At 43.2% G+C, this 14,199-nt stretch overlaps 1 protein-coding gene across 3 annotated transcripts in view; it reads left to right on the top strand.

Moving 5' to 3' along the window:
* The window catches only part of SYNE2 (spectrin repeat containing nuclear envelope protein 2), a 155,224-nt gene that overhangs the window by 78,398 nt on the left and 62,627 nt on the right, over positions 1-14,199 (top strand). For all 3 annotated transcript variants that reach the window (XM_057383782.1, XM_057383781.1, XM_057383783.1), the window contains exons 63-75: positions 979-1,173; positions 1,719-1,793; positions 2,809-2,928; positions 3,677-3,784; positions 5,386-5,598; positions 7,394-7,561; positions 8,486-8,605; positions 9,368-9,480; positions 10,099-10,240; positions 11,187-11,318; positions 11,888-12,040; positions 12,280-12,489; positions 13,643-13,744. In XM_057383782.1, the coding sequence (XP_057239765.1) occupies positions 979-1,173; positions 1,719-1,793; positions 2,809-2,928; positions 3,677-3,784; positions 5,386-5,598; positions 7,394-7,561; positions 8,486-8,605; positions 9,368-9,480; positions 10,099-10,240; positions 11,187-11,318; positions 11,888-12,040; positions 12,280-12,489; positions 13,643-13,744 (1,851 nt within the window). The remainder of the gene's footprint in view (positions 1-978; positions 1,174-1,718; positions 1,794-2,808; positions 2,929-3,676; positions 3,785-5,385; positions 5,599-7,393; positions 7,562-8,485; positions 8,606-9,367; positions 9,481-10,098; positions 10,241-11,186; positions 11,319-11,887; positions 12,041-12,279; positions 12,490-13,642; positions 13,745-14,199) is intronic.

Below are 14,199 nucleotides of genomic sequence, written 5' to 3'. Positions count from 1 at the left end.
CACCACTAATGACACTGGAGACAGTGCTCTTCTCACTTCAAACCTGGCATCAAAGCTTGCTGTGATCAGCTGAGCCCAGTGTGCAAAGGGATATTTAGCCAGGTTTCAGTCTTGCAAGCAAGTAATGATGCTTCAAAGAGCTTTGGCACTTTCAGTGATGAAGGGAGTAGGGCAGTTCATTCCTTGCCCTGTCCTACTCTGTTATTTGCTGGGATTTCTTGGTTCACCTGGAGGCTGGGTGGGAAGGAAAGCCCTGGAAGAAAACTCTTAAGGGCAAAACACTGGCTGGAGCAATAGTCATGGCCAGGAAGGAGACCAAAACAGATTTATATCCCCCTTTGTTCATGCAGTTACTTGGGTTATTGTTTAGTCTCTGAAGAGCATGAAATAYTTTCCTTGAGCTTTGTTGGGGATTCTCCCAGGATCACATTCAATGACATGGGATAATTTTGGCCCTAGCCACATCCCTAACACCCACCAAAAGGTTTCTTTCCTTTAAGCCAGCTTCAGCAAAGACTGAGCCCTGAGCTACCCCTATTTGCTGTCTTTGCCCTCCTCAAGGCTTTCCCAAGTGTTCAGTGTCAAGCTTCCAGGGAAGGTAGTTGGAAGCAGCATCACCTGATGTGACACACAGAGCAATGCAGCCCATCTGCATTCCCTTTRTCCTGGAGGAATCTGAATTTCTCATGGATATGCACCACCTAGTTGGAATTAGTTCCAGCCTGCCACATTTCCTTCCACACCACCAACTTCTGCATCACGGGTGGCAAGTGCTGTCCCGAGCTGAATCTGCTTCTGTTGGTTTGCATGTGCCTGGATTTCTCCTTCAGGGACAATGGGGAACTGTCCCAAAGCCCAGAAAAAGGACAAAAAGGAAACAGCCCCAGTACCAGTAAGATGCCTCGCTGGTATCACCCATTGCATTACTGGTTGGTTGAGTAAGAAAAATGGATGCTTACAGATGTTGTTGCTCCTTAGGGAGAAATGGAGGCTGTAAAAGAAGAAATCATAAAGCTGTGCCAAAGAAAGGAAGATTTCATTTCTGGRATGAAGAACTCCATGTCTGAGCTTCACCAGCGCCTACAGCAAGAAGTGCCTGAAGCAGCAGAKGAACCTCCAGCCTCTGTATTAGCACCGAGTGACCTGATTGGGACTGATGTTTCTGGTCAGCAGGTAAGTGATCACTCACCTGAGGGCCAAAGAGGGGAGGAAAATAACCCTTCTTGCTCCTGGAGGAGTGGCAGTGAGAGAGGAGCACCCCTGTGAATCAATACTGTCTCTCCTCCCCTTTGTGTTCAGAAGGACTGGGTATGATGCACATCTAGCAGAAGGCAGGAGAGCTCTACCTCGGCTCAGTTTTTAGCATTTTTCACTTTCAACAGGARGTTTGCATCAATCAACAGCAAAATGCTCCATGTGTCGTTTTGTTGATAACCAGTTGTTCTGGGATTTTCAGTGAATTMTTTTCACGGGGCAAAATGAAATTTGTCCCTTTTGTAGCTGTGCTGTTGAAGCCTAACAGCATCAAGTCCCACTTTTCAGAGGTGCTTAGAACCTGCAGCTTTCAGTTACTTTAGTGTAGGGTGTCAGATGTTCAGTGCTTCTCCAGAAGTGGATCCCAAGTGGTGAATTTGTTTTGGTTTACAGGCAGAAGTGAAAAGGCCTTTTTTACCATTCTTGTGATTAATTGGGTTGTCTCTCTGTGTGTATTTCTGTAGTTGAAAAAAAGAGGAGTGGTGTCTCTTCTGCCTTCCTTAGATGAAGAATCAGAGGACTGTTCTTCACACAGCAAGGTGAGTCCAGTGTATTTTATATTTATAAAGTTGTATATGTAAAATAGAAGATTTTGGTAGAGGAAAAATTACGAAAAATGTAAAAAAATTGATATTTCAGAACAACTTAAATMATTTGTTATCACTCCAGGGGATGAAGAATTTGCATTCAAGCCATTGCACCAATATTTCAGTGCCAGTATTACACAGCAATCATTCTGTGAGATGTGATCCTGCATTTGGTGGGATTGCTTATTTAGTGATATCCCCTTCATGGAAGMTTTAGTGGCAAAATATGGGCTTAAATACCAATGTTTTTATGAGGAGATGGGCTTTAGGGAGAAGTAGACAGCCTCTGAAATGTCAAAATATAAAAGCAACAATAAAAATTATTTGTATATTTGAACTTTAAAAAAAAAGGGTATGATTAGACTGTTGGGATAGAAGACATTTCTGGGAGAATGGGAGGAACTGGGGGACACTGCCTTACAGGTTCCTCTGAATCTGAGGAGTCTAAATACACAGGTGAACTGCAGAGGAGCGAAGCTGGGATTAAAAATTCATTATGAAGTTAATTGCTTTTGGAAAAAAAAACTCCATGACAASGCARTGCAAAGAAATCCAAACAGCTTGGRGAGGTGRTGCCTCACTTCTGATCCAGGCACTTCAGTTTTAAGATTTCAGATTCTGCAGCTCCACTGGTGCAATTTTCTTTATGTGYAGGACTTTTTGGGGAGCATGATAAGAGAAAGGTAGTTTCCTGCYGTTTTGGTGRTTTGGGGTTTTTAAAATTTTTTCTTTAGTATTTAAWAAAATGAGAATATTCTTCAGTCTCTAGAGAAACCTATCAGTGTCTTCCAGCTGCTGTTCATCTTGCAGCRGAGCTATGGAGCAAGAAAAGAGGTGGGATTTGGGAAACACAAATAAAGATAGATATACAAGGCAGAAAGGTGCTATTAGAATTTTGCAGTGCTTTACATTGCCTGAAGGAATATCCTGTTCACGAGCTAAAGCTGAGCTGTTACTGCTTTCAAAGGGAAATACAGCCACAGAGAAAGATGCAAGCTTTTGGCCTTCAGAAARAGATGATGAAAGGCACAAGGAAGACAGTGCAACCTCCTGGTCTTCTGGTACCTTGTCAGATGGCATGGTTCAGGTAATGCACTCGGGTTTGTCCCCTGGGGATGGGAGCTCASCTTTGTGGAGAACATCTGCACAGGTCCCAGGTGTTGCTGAAGTCTGCAAAGCAAGGGAAATGTAGAAATGCAGGGCAAGGTGGCTTTATTCATACCTTCCATGTCACACTAAATCTGGACATTTCAAATCTCTTGTTCTGTTGCACATATTGGTTGTATTCATGGACCTTAAGGGTATTTTCCAATCTAAATAATTCAATTATTCTAATTCCTTTTATCTGTACAAAACCCCCAAATATAGAAATGCACATGTAATAGCAGCAACTCGTTTCACTAATTCCTGGAGAGATTCTAAAATATGGGGGTTGATTAGTGGAGGAGGTTCTCTTTGTAGATGAGAAAATCAGCATCTAGGACACCCAATCAGATAGAATTTCAGTGCCATTGTGCTCTATTCTTGATGCCTCAGTAATGTTGTGATGGCTCCAATTGTTTGTTTCTGTACATCAGTGTCCCAGGCATAACAAAACTGCCCTTTGTGAATGTTTTTGGGCCAGGACCACAAGTGGCTGAATGGCTGCTGCTCTTTGAGGCTTCTCTAGCACAACAAGGCAATGAAACACAGAATCAGAAAGTCATTTAGGTTGGGGAAGAGCTCWAAGATTGAGTCCAGGCATGAACTGGCCAGGTCCACCACTAAACCRCATCTCCACTACTGCWCWCCTCTGTRGAAGATACAAATACTCCCACTCTTCTCTCTCTCTCCAGGATGAGGAAGCAATAACTGAATCACACAATAAACAAGGTGAAGAAACATCAGTGCAAGCTTTGGAGGACACTGAAGGCCCTGGCACAGCTGATGGCAGTCTGGCTGTGGTGAGTTGGAAGGTGTGAACAAGGTGACCTCCAGATTGAGTTGTGTGACCTGTCTAGGGGGCAGAGGTTCTGTTCCACTGTGGTTTTGCTGCTGGACTTTGCTGCAGTGTGGGATGGTAGGATACCTGCAACCCTTGGTGGGCCTCTTCATATCGCTGCTTTGGGTGATGATAAATTTTTTAATTTCTGCTCCCTGAAAGTGCAGTTTCCTAGAGAACAAAATGTACTATTTTCAGGAAGTAACCTTCTGTCATTCGAAAGGCAGGAATGGAGGGGTTTGASTGATGTAAAAATACATCAGCCATGAAATTTCTAAATGGCAGTTACAGGAGGAATTAAGGAGCTTGACATACATTGCAGTGTTGTGAAAGTCAGGCAAAGGCTAAGACAAGAGTGGGCAGCAGCCTATAGGCTATGTACAAGAGGGTATATGGGGACATGAGTGCTCCAGGAAGGCCAGGAGCAGCAGTGTGGTGGCAGAGCAGCTCCAGCTCTTTGGATCACAGAATCCTGGAATTGTTGAGGTTGGAAGAGATCTCTGAGATCATTGAGTCCAACTCTTACCCCAGTGCCACCATGGTCAGCACTAAACWGYATCTCTGAGTGCCACATCTRCACATTTTTTAACAYTTCCAGGGTGATGATTCCACCACATTCYCTGGRCAGCCTGTTCCARTGTCTGACAAYCCTTCCAGTGAAGAAATTTTTTTCAATATCTTGCTCCAGAGAARTTGGAACTAGATGGCTATTAAAGGCTTCTTCCTAGCTAAACTATTGTCATTCTGTGATGACATTGATAGCTGGAACAATGCATTTTTGCTCTTCTTTTTTATTCCCAATCTCATTTTAATATGAAGCTCATGCACTAGCACTGGCCATCTCAGTTGCCTGAATGTGTGCTTGGAGCTGTGGTAGGGTAGCATTCAGGTAGTTCTGTTCTTGTGGTGTTGTGTTTGATTTACTTACTAAATACCAGTGTTTGCATGTGTGGAGRCTTTTACAGCCCTGTGCAGCCTTCCAGGTCACTGCTTGTTATCTCCAGGTACTTTGGACTTCTTGTTATGGACGTGTGCAATGCAATATTGCTTCTTCAAGGAGTGTATCTGAGAAAAAAATTGCACTAGATGTCCTTAAAAATAAATACACCATTTTTTTCTGTGTGACGTAGAGCCTGAGTAAAGCACATTTAACTGCTGGAACTGAACACACTCAAGCAGCTTGTAAGCGTGGTYCAGCAGCTTGTTTGGCAGCTTCCAAGTGCACAGAAAAACACCTCTCCTCAGGGGAGAACAGGTTAATGTGAGTCATGCACTTCCTGTGCGCCCAGCAGAGCTCAGGTGGATSCGTGCAGATGCAAATCGCTGCCTGCAAACCTGTTACACCAGCCCTGGGATCGCCTGCCCGCCGACTTGCCCTTTCTCTCCTTTTTCCCTTCTTGTTTTTATTTTCTCTTCCCTCCTCCCCGASTCTGGGAGCGCGGTGGCAGAGTTGTTTGGGAGCTGTGTGAGTGTGGAAGTTAATCATCTCTCACTGGTGAGGGGAGGGGAATATCCCAAAGGCAGGTGTCTCACCACGCCACGCTTTGATGTGCTTTGCTCCAGAGCCACCAACCTCCTCCGGTCCCCAGCGCCGGCCCGGGCTCGCAGACAGCGCTGGATGGCGACAGGCCCGAGCCAGAATCCATCCTCCTGGTGTGCCAGGCCCAGGTGGCAGAGCTGGAACAATGGCTAGATAAAACTAAAATGTCCCTGAGGTCAGACCCCCGGGCCCCGCAGAGGCAGCAGACGGTGGAGCCGCAGCTCGCCGATTGCCAGGTAAGGTGGCCACTGTCACTGTCACTGTTCCTGTCCCAGCCCTGCCCTTCCCTGGGGGTGTCTGCAGAACAGATCTGCCTCCGGGGTGTCTTCAAAACAACTCTGCTTCTGGGGATGCCTGCAGAACACCTCTGCCTCTCTCCTGCTTCAACATCTCCCTCGGCTTCAGCTTCATGTTCAGCTTTGCCAGGGCTTGGTTAAATACCTGGTTTTCGAGCTGGAACCTGAATGCATCCACAGGGGTTTAGGTAGAATGCTGGAGTGTATATAAAGCTTTGGTTTGATTTGGATTGCTTTCAAAGCCATTGCTCAGGATAGTTTGAATCTTCTATTAAAAGGCAATTTTTCATTGGTCCTGATCGTGATAAATCAGCTAGAAACAAAAGAGTGTTTTCTTTCTTGTGACATTTTCACTTTCTGCTTGTCAGAATGATTTAAAAGACTAGTATAAGAAAGTTTCCAAGCTGCTAAATTCTGCTTTTTCATTTTTTTTCCCAACAACTACCAGCATAGTAGAAAAACAGCAGCTTTCCCCCTACCCTCAGTGAGCAGTGGTGATATTTGGACCTACTGCCATGCTGCTAAGACAGCCTCTTGCCCCCATAGCAGCAGAACAAAAGGAGTGGGTGGTACCTGTTGGAGAAAATGGGAGGAGGAAAACAGGGCTGGCACAAGGGGCTGGGTGGGAGGCAGCCCTGGCATGCAGCATGTGCAGATTAAATCAGAATGTGCAGGCGTGCACAGGGGCTCCCTGTGGTGCCAGTCTGCTGTGCCAGTTTGATTCCAGCACTGAGCCTACCTAGAGCAACAAATTTTACTCACAATTCCCATTAAATGTTCCCATTTTAAATTACTGGGAGACATTACCAGCTGTTTTGYTGTTGCTTTGGGTGGTTGTTTTTAATTGGAGCTGATTCCACACCAAGAAGTGCCTCTGGGTTTAGGCTGATTCAGGCACATGCTCAGGTGGGAATTTGGATCCTGGATCCTGTTCAGGGTTCCTGTCAGCATAGGCTTCCCCAGGGCAGTTCCAGCTGGTGGAAACAAGCAGGCTTCAGGCAGCTGTAAGCACTGCTGAATTCCCATGGCCTTCAAACAGTCTGGCTCCCTGCTAAGACATGAACTTAGGCAGGGGAAGAGGATTTTCTAACCTAGCCAAGGTCAACACAGAAAAATATACGCAGAATGGAAGAGGAACAGTCTCTAGATATGGGTGTGTGACGTAAAGCAATTAATTTATTGCATTTGATCACTTTACAGTTGGGTCATGGTACCTTTCTCCATGCTCACCTTAAAAACATGAGTTTGAAGTATGCAGGGATGCACTTTGATTCACAGCAGCTTGAATCAAAAACCAGATCCCAGCAGTTTACAATGGTCTGGCTGACAGTGGAAGCATTCCTGTGTGTTGGAAGTTCAGTATGGAGTGATTTGAGCAGTCTGTGCATTGCCTTTCTCCTCCACGGACTTGTGTTGTCTTCTTGGTTGCATTCAAAYGGAGCCTGTAATTTCTGCTCTCCTCTTTCATTACTTGATATCTGAGTTAATCTAACTTCCTGCAGATGCTGTCGTTTGAAACAGTTTTAAGACTAACTCTGTATAAAATTCATTTAATTGTTCAAAATAAAAAGAGATTATATTGGAGAAAATCCAGGGGGAATGCAGCTATTTCTCTTTCTACCTGCATGTTCCTGTTCTTTTCAGACAGGGGAGGTGTGAGCATTGACTTCAGAGTGTTGTCAGAAAAGGAGTGTTGCACTTCTSAGAATGAGTAATTATCTGCTGTCCCTTCTAGGTGAGGTTATCAGAGATTGAACAAAAAGTCCTTTCTTTGCTGGAAGATTGTGGAGATAGTGCAGACTACCAACAAAAGACAGAGGCTCTTTCCTTGAAGCTGAAGGAGGTGAAGCACAATTTGGAAAAAGTCCAGAAGATGCTTCAAGACAAGTACAGCGAAGAGCAGGTAAAGCATATGAATGTTGTGCAGGGCACCAGTTGAGAGTCCTGGTGCTTTAATGCTCTGTAGTTGCAGAAGTCAGAGCTCACCATGTGAAGCAGGAAGGGAGAAATGTCACAGTTGCCAATATTCTGCTTTACAGTGCTGTGTAATTACTTGTAGTTTGCAACAAGCAGTGGATTTTTAATGAGCCTGAACAGCTCAGTGACAGAGGTCAGCATTTTGCTAAGAACACAGGAAAAGGGCTTAGGTTGTGGTTTGCTTTGTTTTCAAATGTCTCTAAAGGACCCTGATGTTTGCCTGTGACAGTATCACAGCAGAGAGGCTGTTTAGTAATTTTCTCTTTGAACAATGCTTAAATGCAGTGATTCTGTCACTCTCCTGTACCACAACTGAGCAGTCTTTGCTGAGTTTCCCAGTGGGTGAGGCTGTAACTCCTGCCTTCAGAGCTCATTCCCTCTCTGTTGTGCAAGGAATGAGAGAAGCCCACCTGATGTGTTTGTTTAAGAGCAGCCACRGTCCCCTCTGGTGTGAATCAGCCCTGGTAAGGCTTGTGTTGAAATACTTCTGTGAGCTCAGACAGATGGAAAATCCAGGTGTGTGACCAAATTTGTAAGCTTCAATTACACATCCCTGTAATTTGGTCAAACAAAAAGAAGGGAAGGTTAATATCCCCTGATCTGCTAACAGGAAAAGCAAAGTAACTTCAAAATGTGAGGACCTTGGTGGAAGCTTAGAAYGGTTAGAACGTTAAAACTTCGAGTRAATTCAGCTGGACAAAAATCTTTGCAGAAGTAGCATTGTGTTTCATGTGCTGGGTTTGCTAAGTCCAAAGCAGATTTGGTTTTGCCCTTTCTCCAAGCTGCACCTGTGGGGTTCTGCTCCCTTGCCAAGGCTSGAAGCCTTCCCACAATGGGTCTCTCTTGGCAGGTTCCCAGCAGGGACAGGATGGACCCAGAGCCCCTGGAGATCCTACACTCAGATGGTTTCAGCACACCCCAGCTCCCCCTTGCCCAACAGCCTTGGCACAACGGCCTGCAGCACCCACAGGTAATGAATTAATTAAATCCCTTGTCCAAAARTTTTGGTAATATTTTAAAGCTAGGAGGTTGGAGGGAGGTGGGTGATGCCACCTGAATCATTATGAAACAAGAGAAATGTCCTACCTTCAAAACATTGATGTGTTATAAAATCTTTATACATTGACATTATTTTTGAAGATAAATTTGAAACTGAAGTTTTGTGAACATTTTCCTGTGTCACATGGCTAATTGACTGTGACTTTAAGGTGGTAGTTAATGCAATAAAAAATYCTGTAATGTTCTGTGCTCTGCAAACTACTTCTATTTTGCTAACTGTAAATTAACTTTTGCCTTTTTCACACAATTGGAAAAGAGCTGGAGAAAATGATCCAGCTTGAGCTGCTGGAATTGCTCACTTTTCACTCAACACTCTCCTTTTAACTAATGGAAATCGAACTCATATTTGAGCAAATCTCCATTTTCCCTTGCCTATTTCTTTGTGTAAGGATTGCAGTTGATGGTGTTTAAATTTCTATATGTAATTTGTTTCTGATTGGGTTTGCATTTAAAACTTTAGCTCAGGTAGAAATATATTCCACAAAAATGCATGTTTGCAGAAAATGGTTGGTTCTGTAAATTTGTGTTTATACATAAACTGCATTTTATTCTGACAGATGTAGTCTTATATTCTTTGCTAAATGATTTCACATAAAATGGGACTGGRAAAGCACAATCATCATTTCAGATTATTACAGCTCACATAACTGTTCATGCTATTTTCTGTGCACAGGACCTGAAATTAAAAGCAGTTGAGCAGAAAAGCCTCATTGACTTTATTGAGTCGTGCGTGGAAAAAATGCAGCCCGAGCTTSAGGACAGCGTGACTTCAAAATCAGAATCCAGGTACAGAATAACAGAATCAGTGACCAGATTCCTTGATGTAAAACTGCCCAAAACTGCAGGAGCTTTGCAGTGGTTCAGGGCTTTGGTTCTGTGTGCCTTTGGAAGAAAATGGCAGAARCTGTGGGAATTCAGCCCAGAGAAATGGAGGCTCATTTATGTGACAGCCTCCCTTACACTGGGCTGGTTCCAGAGTTCAGAGTCAGTATCTCCAGGAGCTACAACAGGCTTTTGTGGAGGCAAGTTGGGTCACTGAGTTCACAGCCAGGGCTGTGCAAATGCTCAACAGACCCAGCCAGGTGTAAAGGCAGCAGCTTTGGGAAAGGGACATTGGGATCAGGCACCTTCCAGCATGGACCAAGACTTCCTACAGGRCTGTGCTCCCCATGTTGTCATTTCAGAGGTAGAGGCTGCCAGCAGGACCCTGTCATATTTCATTGGAAAGGAAAAGTCCAAAGAAACTTATCAAAGCTTGGATTAATAATCATCCATGCACTTGTTTCACTCTCGATTTGAGGCAGGAGGAAAAGCATCTCATCTTACACAGGAAGCCTTGCAAACTTAGTTTTACTTTTACTCTGCTTCAGTATTTGCCATTCTAACAGTCTTTTCTCAATCCAGCAATGGAGAATCTGATTCAAAGACCAAGCAGGCTGATGCTACCTTACCTCCAAAGGATCAAGTGGGTAATAAATGGCAATATTTACAACAGGAGCTGTCATCAAAGATGAAATCTCCTCTCTGCCAGCTTGTGGAACCTCAGGTTTGTTTCAATTCCTTAAAACAATCTGATAGTGTAGATAGCAATTAGTGGATCTTTCTGTCYCATAGTAGCATGGCTCTCCATCAGATAACTCATACCTATGCAAGGGTTCTCCARAGGAGATTATTACTGAACAGTGTTCTCATGATTGTTTTTTTATTTCACTTTGAGGTAAATCATGTCTCTGAGGCAGTGACTGCTAGTAACAGTGTGGGAGCACTTAGGTGAATCCCTGTGGTTAATATTCAGAGTAGATGTTATCTGCTTAAATCTTTCAAAAGAACTAGGGAGGTGTCCAGCAAGCTCCCAGCTGATTCCCGTGGCTGTGRGTGAAGGCTCAGTTCCCTCAATGAGAACATTTTGGTCAAAGCAGATCTCTGGCTTAAATTTTGTTCTGCCACTCACCTTTGTGTTCTCTCATTCTCACACATCAAAAGCAGAGTTTGGGCTGTGTGTATGTTCTGAACAGACTGTAGGTTTCAACTGCTTGGATAAAACTGTAATTCCTGTTATTAACAGTTTAGTTCATACTAGATCAGAATTATTAGATTTTCTGTCCTCTGAAATTGCTGTTGTACATGGAAGAATATCTCACTTGTAAAAGGATGAATGTCAGCTCTTCTTCAGACAAGCCTTACCCTGCAGTGGGCAGTAGGGTTGCCTTAACGCAAACTACAGCTGTAGCCCATAAATCTGGGAATCAGAGGCTCCTTTTTTAGTCAGTCCCATAAAACTGGGAACCAGAGGCTCATTTTTCAGCCAATCTCCCATCAGGACATTTCCTGTCTAACTTCTGCCAGTAAAAAGGGAACCCTGCTATCCAGGAGCTTTATATCAGTGCTTTGAATCTTGTAATGCTTTTTAAGAGGAGTCTTTCTGCGTAGCCCATAGCCTGTTTTCATTTGAGCTGTTCACCTAATTGCAACGTTCTTTTTCCAAATGTTAGATCACAACCAAGATGAACGTGCTGCCTCGAGGCACATTCTCGGGTGCAGGAACCCCAACTGTGGAAGAACTGAAAACTTACACWGTCCAGCTGGGAGACCTGAGCCAGGAAGCAAATGTGGTGCATGCACAGGTAAAAATGGCATGTCCTAAGCATTGCAAAAAAAAACCAGAGGGATTCTAGACACAAGAAACTGTTTGGACACTGGAAAACAACCATTAATTAATTAATGAATCAATATTATTGCAAATAGCATCCACTGTAGTGAGCTTTTGCATTRGGATGAACTATAATGTAGAAATCTTATAAAATGTAGGATTTTGAGAGGAAACATTTCAAGTTTCTGCTATGATACCTCTTCTACCTGAATCCAGAAGTTTACTAGTGTGGGTAAAAGTCCTCAAGCTGTATAAAGCAAGGAGCCTGTGAATGATTTCAGTAAATCTATAGGGTTGGAGCTAACATGACACATTTCTTGTGCTATGCCTCAGATTAGACACCTGTAAAGCACATAAATGGTCATTGTCTCAGCTTTGGCCTTGGTAGTTCTGGATGTTACACTCATATATCCATGTCTGTCCCTCAGTATTTCATTAATTCCATTTTAGTCTTAGCTGAACAAACATCTAACCTGATACCAATGAATGAATCTTAGCCATGCCTTGGGTGAAAGTACTGAAAACTGGCTTGCATTTACCCAGGACAATGTGGCAGAGGAAGTCTCTTCCAATTTGGACAGAAAATTGTTTGAGTTGCTTCTGGCAATCAGCCGGTGTTTGAATAACATGGAGGAGATGCTCAACACCTCGGTCCTCTCCACTGAAGAGGCAGCTGTGCAGCAGGCTCTGTACGAGGTAACTGCCCCAAATCCATCCCAATCCAGTGGATTTCTGTGACAACAGAATATCTATAGCCTGATATTCCCTCTGTTTTGCTGGCATTATTTAGGGATAATGCTGCCAAATATTTTCAATTACACAGATTTGGGCCCGCTGCTTTTAACAATTACCAACTCGAATCCTGCTGCCTCTTACAAGTGAGAGTCCTTGCACAGACCATTCTCACTCAYGTTATTTTTCTTTCAACCCTTCAGACTCTCTCTGCGGAGCTGCAAAAACTTCATGCTGACCTGAGTGATAAGAAGGATGATCTTCTCAAGTCCATCAGCTGCGCTGGTGGCAGCACAGATGTGTTCAGCGAGTGCTTTAACAATTTGCAGGCACGGCTGGAGCAAACCCAAGCTGCCACTGCTTCAAGGAGCAGCTCCATGAAAGCTGGGCTGGATCATAATAGCAATTACCTGGTACTCCACTGCCAAATGCACATCTTGTTTCACAGCATCTGTTAGACTTGTCGGTGTTAATGCATTTGGGTTACAGAGGAGCAACATTTAATGGGCTTCATTCTTTTATTTGTCTTTTTTTTTTYTTTTTYTTTTTTTGCTACTTAAAAAACCTGTCTTGGCCTCTGAAGAAGCAGATTGATTTTGCTGGTTACAGTGCTGTTTGCAGTGCTGACTGCACAAAGGCTTGGATCACAGGAGAAAATTTGCATGCAGAAAGTATGGAAGTAGCCTGGAATCCCATGCAGGCTGAGCTGCAGGCTAAAGCAAGTTTCTGTGTACGAGCTAAAAAAGAGGGTTTCATATATTCTTTCTGCTGCTGTGGCTTCAGGAGAGGCAGGCTTCCTCCTTTTTTGTGCCATGTCTGACAGTGGGTTGCTTTTAGCAATGTATTGGAGGTTGATTTGACCCCACTGTGCTTACTGTTCCTTTAGATTTTGTGCCCAAGTAGCAGAAGCCATATTTTTGCAAGTTTGCCCTTTGGTTCTTTCTTGGAAAAGCAGATTGTGAGAAATTTTTCTTTAGATTCCTTTGATGAGCTAAATTGCTGGAAAATATTCAGATCGGGTATTTAGTCTGAAATAAGGAAAGAAGAGCCTGGGCTTTGAAATACAGTTTGCAATGTCCAGCAAAATTCCAGTGTGCAAATCATCTGCAAGTCATCCTGGCCCTTGACTGCTGAATAATAAAGCAGCTCCTTTGAAGAACACTGGGATGTTGTCCCCAAACAGCAGCAGAACTCGCCTTGCAGGGTTTACTTGTCCAGAATCCATAGAGCTCCATCAGTCAGTAATGGGCTCATTTTCTCATTTTCAGAAGAGAATTTGATTCTCTTACCAGTTTCACAGATTTTTACAGTCACAGAGGATCATTGTGAGAGAGTAATCTGCTTCTTATCCTACACAGACTCAGAATTTCCCTCTTTCAATTACTGCTGTAAGCCCATAATGCATATACTTTATCTTGATGTTGGTTCTTTTTTTTTTTTGTTTAAAAGAAAAAAAAAAAGTACATTTGCTTCAAGAGGTAATCATTTTGTTTGCTGTGTAATTTTGTCTGGTCATTACTATATTCCTGTTATGTGATATATTTCTGATGTTTGTTTCTTTTGCAGAATCAAACCAGGCTACTCTATGATCAGTTAACTGAGAAAAAAGCTGCTCTGCAACAATGCTTGAATGAACTACATGGACGTAATGTTTCTGAACAGCTTCAGGTAATTTTATTCGAAGGAAATGAGAATTTTTRCAGCATTAGCTGTTATTTCCAGTTTTCTGCAACCTCTGGAGTTTCGTATTTTTTAAAGTTTGAGGATAACTTAGGTTTTAAAAATGGAGGAAGGAGAGAGTTCAGTGTTTCAGTATTTGCTGTATTCACCACCACCCTTTTTTAACTACATCCCAATCCATATTCAGACCTAATTCCAGACATTTTAGTGGTTGGAGTGGAGGAACCAGTCTCTCCACAGCCTTTCAGAGCAAATACATCCTATAATATGGCAAGGAAGAAAAGGAGCTACACGAAGCAGAGCAGTTCACATGCTATGCCTTTTCTTATACCAAACTACCTTTTCTTTGTGGGAATAGGACTCTGATATTTCTATTTTCTCATGCAGCATTTATGACCACTTTATCATATGGAATTTGACCTGTTAAGCTATTTTCTTTGACC

The sequence above is a fragment of the Malurus melanocephalus genome, unplaced genomic scaffold (genome assembly GCF_030028575.1).
Source record: "Malurus melanocephalus ecotype Western Australia unplaced genomic scaffold, MMel_1.1 scaffold_659, whole genome shotgun sequence".
NCBI lineage: Eukaryota > Metazoa > Chordata > Aves > Passeriformes > Maluridae > Malurus > Malurus melanocephalus.
The sequence above is the reverse complement of the archived record's forward strand: the minus strand, read 5'-3'. Positions and strand labels throughout refer to the sequence as shown.